The sequence below is a fragment of the Chinchilla lanigera genome, unplaced genomic scaffold (genome assembly GCF_000276665.1).
Source record: "Chinchilla lanigera isolate Chin_1 unplaced genomic scaffold, ChiLan1.0 scaffold00021, whole genome shotgun sequence".
NCBI classification, from domain to species: domain Eukaryota; kingdom Metazoa; phylum Chordata; class Mammalia; order Rodentia; family Chinchillidae; genus Chinchilla; species Chinchilla lanigera.
The window spans coordinates 23,602,191-23,612,333 of NW_004955422.1; the positions used below are offsets into that span (position 1 = coordinate 23,602,191).

Genomic DNA, 10,143 nt, shown 5'->3' on the forward strand with positions numbered 1-10,143 from the left:
CAAAGTACTTGAAGGTCCAGTGTAAATTCTAGGGTGTCTCCAGATGCCCCCAGATGTGCTAGGACCTGCAAGATTCCTCGTCTATCTTATCTTCCTGACATCCTGTGTTTGCCAATGACAGCCTCGTTTGCTGAGCTGAGTTCCCTGCAGAGAGTAGTGCCTCTGCTGGCAAGCAGCTTGGGGGCTGGGAGAGTCAGTCTGATTGGAGACTTACAGAGCTCACATAGAAAAACTTTCCTGTTTCCCAAAGGAGAAAAACAGGAAATGTTTTTAGCTCCATTACACTTGAATTCTGTTCATGAAATGTAGAAATCATGCTACTCGGGAACATTGCATGCAGATAAACGAGGGAGATTTGGGTCCAAGACTCTCTTACTTGGTTTTTCAGCACCACATTGAGAAGAAGGGCTGGAAAAGGAAGAGAAAGAAGAGCTGTATTCTGAAAGGTAAGGCTCTGTCTTATCGCAGATGTGACTTGAACTCCCTGTTCCTGAGCAACCAGATCCACATCTCTGAGGATGTCTCCTGGGGAGGCCTAAGAGGGAGGCTTCTGGGAAAGAAATCTGACCTGGGGACATTTCTCAGGCTGTGTGCTTGGAATGAAGCGGTGACTGGCCAGGGAAGGGTGGTGTCCGGGAGGGGGCAGTGTGGGTCATAGTGGAGCAATACTACTGTACTTACATTTGCAGGTGGAACTTATAGGTCTAAGGGTGGGAACGTGTTTTACTTCTCTACAGCAGACTCTTCATTAGATGAGCTGTCTTTCCTCCCCATAAGGTGGATGTGGAAGCTTCTTGTAAAGGATGAAAAGTGGCCCCTCCTTGTTTCTTGCTATCACTGTCATTGATGATGGCTGGCTAGCCTGCAGGTCTAATTTGATAGGGTGTCTCCTATGCCCCATTCAACACAGCTTCTTGTAATATCCCAGGTGCCTCCCTTCTCTGCCATAACCCATGTGGTGGACTGACAACTGGTGACCAACTTGTGACACCCAGCTGAAATGAACCAGTGTGGTGCTGGGTGTGAGAGGCCACCTGAGGATTGTTGCCAGCAGTATAAGAGGCAGAACTGGAGAAGAAGAAGTTGAGGCTGTTGGGAACTGAGAGAGGCTGTTGGGAGCTGGTGGAAACTGTTGGGTGCTGTTAGAAGCTATAAGGAGCTGTTGGTTGTTTTGGAGGAGCTCGTCATGCTGGCTTTCCTGATGAACTCTGCTGTTCTCATCATCCAAGGAGCTCAGGACCTTGTCACTGAGGATGTTTTTAGTTCACTTTGGGGGAGCTCTGGTCCTCACTTTGAGCATCGCTTCCTGGCTCTGGAGGGGCAGATGATACACTGCTCAGTGTCCTGGAGAAGATTGTCATGTTGGCTTTCCTGATGGGAACTCGACTTTCCTCATCACTGAAGGAGCTCGGGACCTCATTGTTGCTGAGAATAGCTATGGTACTTTTCGAAGGAGTCCTGATCCTTACTTTGAGCATTGTTTCCTGGCTCCAGTTCAGATCCCTCAGCCTGCTAGCACAGATTCTTCATCTCGCTGGCACAGACTTTCTAGCTTCCACCACTGACCCTCAGGCCTTCCCAGCACAGATCCATGCAACAGGCCTGCTTGAGACATTGTTGTGGGCTCTAGGCCTCCAGCTGGACTCAGGGGAGGCATTGCTATGGGCTGTAGGTCTTCAGTTGAACTCATGCAGGACATTACCATGGGATCCAGGCCTTCAGTGGGATTCTTTGGTCTTTAGTGTATGGACAGATTTCCTGCACTCTCTTTGTATATGATTCTTTGAGTGACTATTATAAAATAATTCTATAAACCATGTGTCCTGTGTTAAATTGTTTTCTCTTGCAAAAACCCCAACCCACGACAACCCAGTCTATTTTTCTAGCTTTCAGAGAGTGCCGAAGGGAACTGGAGGAGACTCGGCATCTAGTTTTACTTCTACAAAGGTGAGGAGCTTTCCACTTCTATCTCCTCCATCTCCAGGACTAAGGGGGAGATGCCATGGTGGAGTGGCTGGCCTGGTGAACCTAGGGTGGGGGACAGTGGAGGGACTGAAAGCCACAATTGCCCACCCCTGCCCAACCTACCCTCCCTTTGGGGCCTGTCTGCTCCTGGCTGTAGCTTGTGCCTCCTGTTTCCTGCAGCCTCCTACACAAGCTCCCTGGAAACGCCGAAGTCAATCACCTCTCTCATGGAGATGCCCCAGGTGAGGTGTTCCAACCAGGGTCTGCAGGAGCCAATGGACCACCAAGGCATTGGGTGGCAGCCCCTTCTTCTAGCTCTCTGTCCTCATTGCCTTCTCTGATTTCTGGGACCCAGCACTCACTGGCCTCAACCCTCTCCACAGAGCCTCAAGAAGACCAGCCTGCCTTGAGGAAGCTGCCCACAGACACTGGGCCCCACGACTCCCAGCTCAGTAAATCCTGTTTGGCATCTCTCATCAGCTTTCTCTCAGGCCCTGACCTCCTTCACCACTGTCTTTCATGCTTCTCCTGGTGCTGGGCAACTGCCAAGGCCACCTTCTTCTCCAGCTGGGCACATGGCAAATCCCAGCAAGAACATCTGTCTCCCCACCCACCAGACACTGTGCTCTGGGAAGGCCCCGCCCACTGGCATGCAGAGATGGGAAGAGGGGACCATGCTTTCATCCACCCTGACGTGCACAAGCTGCTGGAGATGCTGATCAGCAAGAGAGTCAAACAGAAAATGCTCCAGGAAAAACCAAAGGGCGGCTCATTTTTTGAACTGGTGAACACAGACCACCCCCGGGTTTCTCTGAGAAACCTGTTAAAGTCACTGGGTGACAAACTCACCTCTGCACAGCCCTTCTGCAGCACAAAGGGCAAAGCAGAGTGGCTTCTTGGGTCTCAGCAGCCCTCTCTCCACAAGGTCCTGGGCAGCCCTTTAGAGCGTGAATGCAGCCTGCTTTTCTGGGGCCTGCCCTCTCTGCACAGTGAGTCCCTCGTGGCCACTGCCTGGGCTGGTGAAAGATCTTCGTCTACACGGTCTCACTGTATTAAATTTAATGAAGCTCACACCCATATCCCAGGTCCATCTCTACAAGACTCGCCCCTAGTTCTGCCGTCTGTCCAGCCGCCAGCCCAACTCCTGTGCTTTCCCCCAAAGCCGCAGCCTACCTCTCCATCCCAGGTCAGGGCCTGTGGAACAACTTGCTCTACATCCCAGAAGAAGGCACAGTCGTTTCTTCCTATTGAAAATCAGGATCTCGAATGGACCCTGCAGAAGCCATTGAAATGGAGACAGGCTTTAAACTCTAAGCTCCAAAAAGCTCAAGAACCCATTAGCCTACCTACTCTCAACCTTCCTCAGGGCAGCCAGGCCTCTGAGGCCCCACAGTCTTTCTCCATGCTTTCTGGGGATTCTTGCAGCGCTGTACTGGAGAAGAAACCAGAGTGTCACAGGCCAGGGAGATTCAACAGAGATGAGGGTAGCGAGAACTTGCCCCACCCTGCCTTTAGGTTCCAAACTCCCATGCAGCCTCCGGGCAAACTCCCAAGCAAGTGTCAGGGGCAGGCACACGATAGCCATGGACCCACCCAGCACACCAAACACTCGGTACCTGCTTGTAATAGCAGCAGAGATGTTCAGAAGACAAAGTCCTGGCACTGTGGCACACTCTTAAATAAGGGTTCGGTAAATCTCAACCTAAAGGAGAGAAGCAATGTTTTACCAGAGGCAAACAAAGGCCAAGAAGATACATCCCAGAGTACGGAAAGCCCCTTACCAAAGGATGCAGAAAGTGACACCATTTGGTCTGAGGAGTATAACTCAAGAAGTCACTTCTCTAGGGACCCAGATCAGAAAATTCTGGGAAGAGGCCTGCAAGCCCATCCAAGCAGGAAGTTGGGCCAAATCAGTGAAGGCATAATCCCTGCCTGTGTAAGGACAGCCTGTCTTACTGCCAACCACACTTTGCCCAAATCAAACGCCCTCTCACAACCAACAAAGACAAGATGCTCTAAGAGTGGGGAAATATCTGTGAACGCCTCTCAGGAGGTGGCCTTTCCTGATCCCAAAACTCGTATATTGCTGGAAGCACATATTATGAAGTATCGGTTAAGGCACAACTGGGGGCCACTCTTCCAGAACCTTGAGCACAGAAATAGCCACATAGCCCAAGCTCAAGCCTCACCCCCCACAGAGCCCCCCTTAGTCTCCTCAGCCTCCTGTGACTCCAGAGCTGACTTCATTACCAAATTAGCCATTTCTGAGGAAGAAATTCCTGAGAAAGTTCTAGGGAAGAGAGAGACAGCACAAATGTTGTCTCTCCCTCTGCAGAGCCCTCTCCCTGCCACCAGGTCATCTGCATGGAAGGAAGTGCAGAGATCTGGCACTGGGACCCCATCTGATCACAATGATGGGCCCTCAGACATCCCTCCAACTGCACAGGAGGTTGGGCTTCCTTCTGCTGCCTGCACCCAGCAGAGCAGCACTGTTCTCAGGATCGAGAGAGGCAGCCCATGGCCCACTCCAGGCCTAGCAATGGCCAAGCATGATCCAGGGGAGGGGACTGGGATGGTGGCCTTCAGAGGTACCTGCCACAGCACACCAATGTTGGAAATCAAACTACTGTCCCCACTCTCGGTAGCCAAAGAGAGCAGGAAGCTAGAGGTGGAGGAGAGGCACCCGGCATGGGAAGTCACCATAGGAGCCAGCATGATGGAAAACTCTCAGAACATCAACATCAGCCTAAGGTCTTTCGGGTCTCAGGACACCAGTAATCACTCCTCCCCCTCTAATCAAGCTCCAAATGTCGGGAGAAAAGTGGAGTGTCAGCTGGACATCAAGAGGCACAGAGAGAGGGAGAACTGGCCTCAGGATGTGTCCAGTGATAACCGTCAAGACTGCCATGCTGAGGGGCTCCTAAGCACAGGCACCTGGCCTTCGCAGGCCTCTCTGTCCCGCTCTCAGTGCACACCCCACAGCCACACGCCAACCTCGCAGTTCCCGTGTGACCGCTCAATGAATGGAGAAAGCTGTCGGGGGCAGCATGAGCCCAGCATGTCCGGATTCCAGGACACAGAAAAGAGCAACAAGATGTTTGGTCCCACTACCCAAAGTAAGTACTACAGGAAGCCAGGAAAAGAAGAAGAATCCTTTGCAGGAGTGAGGCCCCCCTGTGACCAGGAGCTGAGCCCTCCTGCACAGGTCAGGGAAATAGATACCCCTGGGACCAAATCTTCTCCACACCTGCCAGAGAAGGGCCAGGCTTCTACAGAAAGCTTAATTAACAAAAATATGAAGCACTTTCAGCAGTGTCCTAACACCAACAAACAGCGCAAAGGGCAGGAAGACTCCAGGCAAAAGCCCAAACCCTCATCAACCCCTGCTCAGAGCCGAGCATCAGTCACAAACAGAGTGGTTAGAAACTTGGAGGAAACATATGCACAGATGCTCTTGACAGTTGTTGGACAGATTCTGGTAAAGAAATTAGGGCTTCTCCACGAAAGTGCTCCTTCAGGCGCAAACTCCCATAAAGCAGAACCTCCTGGACCTGTGGGTAGGCGTGCCTGCTACCACAGGCTTCCCTCCAGCCCAGACAAGAGGACAACGGTGAAAGACATGGCCTGTGCCCACAACAATCCCAGTGCCCACAGCCATCCCACAAAGAGCATGCGGGTCAGAGACAGGGACAGCAGTCAGGTCTTGCTGCCTCAAGCGCCTGCGCGCCCCACCAGTCAAGGCCATCACAGGCCAACAGGCAGGGGTGCCTCAGGTTACATTTACCATCGCACCACAAGCTCTTTCCAAAGAGTTGTCTTTTCTCAAATGCAGCAGAAGCTTCCTCATGCCTTTTCTTCTGAAGAAAACTTCTTTGCAGAGGAAATGCATTAAAAGAGAAACTGCTTTGTTTCATGCGAGCATATCTCCTATATGTAAATGCTTTCTTCCTCCCAAGATGTCTGTTGCTTCCTAATGTTCTTCTCTCATCTGAGTTAGGAGCTTCTGTGTCCTAGCTGGGTGTGAGAAGGGATCGGCACGTGCTCTTTTCAGAGCAGCTTCTATAGGGCATGGGGTTGTGGGGGCACTGATGTCCCATCCTCCCCTAGTTTCCATTATTGCACCTTCAGCCTTCATCATGTGCTCCCTACACAAACCACAGAGCCACTGGATTCATCAGGATGACCCATCCCTACAAAGACCACACCCCAGGATCTGGATCGACCTATGGCTCCCCTGCCTTCCCTCCACCTCCAACTTTGTGCAGCTCTGGAGACGGCTGTACCAAGGAAACATCACTTCCAGTAGTTTCACATGTCACCATGTGGCCACAGGAATGTTGGATAGGTAGACTGGTGGCTCTGGATTCTCAGGAGATAGACTGTTGCCACCATAGATTTTTGGTGTTGTTAGCAACACCTGCCCTGGGAACCCCTACTCTGCCTAATGGAGACTACAAAGGGATAGGGTTTGTAGCCCATTTTATGTCACTCTGGATGACATCAGTGTCACCCAATCCAATTCTTCCTAGCTTTCTAGAGCAGCAGCATAGGATGGAACTTGCACATGTGTTTGTGGGTGAGTAGGAATTACAGTACAGGTACAAAGAGTACAGTACAATTACAGTACAGTACAAGGTTATCTCTCTTCCCATCTGGGCAGGATTATGTGTGCAGACCCATTCAAACATAGGGCATATTGCACCCATGATGAAATGTAGGAGAGTAATTCCAAAAGGTGTAGCCAGTGAAGGAGGCAGAGTGGCACGTGAATGCCATAAAGTGTTGCCCTTGAGAAGCCCCCGTGCACCCAGTGCTATGAACCAGCCTGGAGGAAGGAGACACCACAGGCTGAGCTGCTCACCTCGTCCCTCTCCAGGGCTCTCCCCACTCTGACTCCCAGGCTGTAGGCCTGAGGAAACCCCTTTAGCTCTGACATAGATCCAAGAGGAAGCAGAGACTTCAAGCAGGAAGATTAATTCCTCTATAGTGTATTTAATGAGTCTGTATGTTACCACATCTTGAATTCCAGAAAGAACCAGCAAAAGCTGGAAAACCTAGGGCTTAGGGAAACATGAATGTGCCTTCAGCTGGTCATGTTTACATAGGCATATGGTTGCAAATTTCCAGAGAGGTCAGGACACAACACAGCCACAATGCTGGCTTGGGTCAGAAGGGCAGGTTCCTAGATAAAATCCTGGCTTGTACCATGGAACAGCAGGAGAAAGGGCCACCAGACAGGATTTACACAGGCAAGAGAAAATTACCTCTTCACAATGGACGATCTCTGGGTGTCTTGGTTACTTTTCTCTCATTGCTGAGACAAAATACCTGATGTTCAAAATGAAGGAAAGGTTTATTTAGCTCACAGTTTGTGGAGGTTTCAGTCCATATTTGGCTGGCTCCAAGGCAGAGTGGTCCATGGCAGAGGGCAAACATTCATGGCGGCAGAACACAGTAAAGCAACCAGAGCAAAAAGGGAGGAATGGCGGCAAGCAGCTTCTTCCTCTCCCTTACATATGCAAACTATCTGCCCTAGGGCTCATGTGGCACTCACACCCATAATCCCAGCAGTGGAATATGGATCAAATATCTGGAAGCCCACCCCATGATTGCATGAAGATTTGGGGGGACATATAGACACCAACTGTAGCAGTGGGTGTGGGGACAGACCGTGGACAGCCAACACCGAGCCTCATCCTGCTTCCATCAAATGGTTCCTCTTCCCAGAGTCCATCAACTTAGGGAAGCAAGAGGCACCAAAGCGGGAGGATGAGGGATGGGTTAGTCAGCTTTTGGCCACTGTGACCAGCAACTTGAGAAACACAACTGAAAGAAGGAAGGATTTTCCCTGTTCACAGATTTGGTGGTTCCAGTGCATGGTCAGGTGGCTGAAGGCAGGAACATCACGGCGCAGGAAGTAGACAAGGAGAGTTGCTCAACTCATTGTAGGCAGGAAGCTGAGTGGGTGACAGTGCCTGAGAAAAGACCTACCCGTAGTCAACCCAGTGCCCTACTTCCTGCAACTCTGCCCCACCTCCTGGTGCTCATTCCACCATGAGCTCAGCAATGGGTTAATTTATTGATGACATTAGTGTCCTCACAATCTTATCACCTGTCTAGACATCTCTTGATCATAATTTCAAGAAAACTAAATAAAAAAGGAGTTATTTCTCCAGGCTGTCACATGCTGTGCCTCCAAAGTGGACCACACTCCAGTGGCCTCCAATTTGTATCCTGATGGAGAGTTCCACAACAGAAAGTGCCACTGGGGCAGAAGTTATGGACAGGGTCCCTGGCCCCGCTCCTGACAGCCAACCATGTGGGACTGTGTGGCCCTTCAGCATGTGAATAGAGGCCTACCAACCTGTCATGGTTCTAACCCACCTGAGGACCACTTCAACCTCCAATGTGAGCCAAGAAGCAAGAGCAGAGCAAAGACCTTGAGCCAGAGAAGCAGGTTCTGGAGGGTGGGGTGAGATGCTGGATGTGGACTCTAGGACTATGGAGGGGACAAGGTCCCCACAGGACAGAGCTGATGGACAAGCCAGAGTGAAAGGGAGCAAGTTTGAGTGTTTCCTGTTGTCACTGGCCCTGTCCTCCATAAGGGGTGACAGTAAGGCCAGTGACAGAGAAGCTAGAAAGATTCCCACTGAGCCCTCCACAGAGACATTGATACAAGAAAGAAAACTAAACCAACACCATTTCGTGTTCTAGTGCCATTTTAAACCTTAAGCTTCTGTTTCCTTAAGTTTGTCTCTTGTAAATGTTGTCATAGTTACCTAATCCAATACCACCCCATGCTCTGTCATGAGACTGTTCATCCCTTATGTAAAATATCAAACACCTTTGTTCCTTTATCACAAGCTGAGTACATGCTTTGCAGTCTTTCTATAGGTGCACTGAATCATATCAGCACACCCCCATAGACCCAGAACTAGACCTGGAACTTGAATTGTATAACTATTCTTCCCTCCTGCCCTTCAGGGTTGGTCCTCAGTAACGTACTGTGTGCCCACTGCTGGCCCCCAATAAACTTGCTTGTCTCTGCATCTGGCCTCCATAGGTGACCCAATTAAATAAGCGCCTTTGCCATAACAATACCCACAGGGATCCACGCTGCCAAAATCCCAGAGTGTCCACATAGGCCCTGACACTCTACACAGAGATCTCCCTGGATTCTCTCTCAGAGAGCTCTCCAGACATATGCATATTCCCTGACATAGAACACTCTGTGAGAGACTCCTCAGACCTGAACAGACCCCAAATTAAATCTTCCATAAGACATACATGGACACTAACAGAGAGATTTTCAAAAATCCATAGAGACTAACACAGACCTCCATAAAGAGCCACACACAGACCCACACATGGAACTCTGGAGAAAACCATGTTGACAGATCTCAAACCAGACCTACACTAAGACTCAACAAAGACCCCCAGAGAGAAATGCATAGAGATTTCATGAATTCTCTGACAGACAATCAGAGAAGTCTCAGGCTCCCAAAGGGACCCAAACAGAAACTCTCCTGAAAAGGTACATGAATTCCCCCACACAGACCTTCAGATATCTAGAGACTCTCAGAGAATTAGAGACCCACACATAGAGATCCACCCTCTACAAAACTCACATTGATGGACCTCAACGAGGACCTCTCCTGAGACTCTCCTGGAGACGCACACTTAGAGGTCCCCCCAAAGACACTCCTAGAGACTTCCACAGAGATGCAGTGTGAGAATCCCTCAGAGCCTACCTGAGATTCCCATAAAGAGCCCCAAAGATCTTCCCAGATAAGCCCACCATAACACACAGAGACCCCCCCCCAAAATTCTAAAGAATACAGATTCACTTGCCACAATTTCCCCCAGAAATCACACACCAATTTCACATGCTCACACAGAACTCTGTAAACACCTTTGCCAGAGACTTATACCAAGAGAGCCCTCAGAGTCACCTCAGAGAATTAAGATGGAAATCTCCCACAGGGGCCTCAGACTGCCACACAGTCCTCACACACAGCTCCCTCTCGGAGATATCACTCAGCTGCCCCAAGCTTAAAAAGATCTCCTAGGGACACCTCAAAAGATGGCCATGCACACAGAGCTCCCCTACAGCACACACCCAACCCAATATCACGTGGAGGCTTTACAGATCATCCCTCAGAGACCTCACACAGAAAC

The 10,143-nt window shown here is 50.3% G+C and overlaps 1 protein-coding gene across 1 annotated transcript; it reads left to right on the top strand.

Annotated features, from left to right (window-relative positions):
- The first annotated feature begins 221 nt into the window (after positions 1–221).
- LOC102011879 (spermatogenesis-associated protein 31E1-like) lies at positions 222–5,942 on the top strand. Its single transcript, XM_005384703.2, has 4 exons — positions 222–446; positions 1,887–1,947; positions 2,146–2,207; positions 2,349–5,942. The coding sequence occupies exons 1-4, from the start codon at positions 299–301 to the stop codon at positions 5,855–5,857; spliced, it is 3,780 nt and encodes a 1,259-aa protein (XP_005384760.2). The 5' UTR covers positions 222–298; the 3' UTR covers positions 5,858–5,942.
- Positions 5,943–10,143: the final 4,201 nt, after the last annotated feature.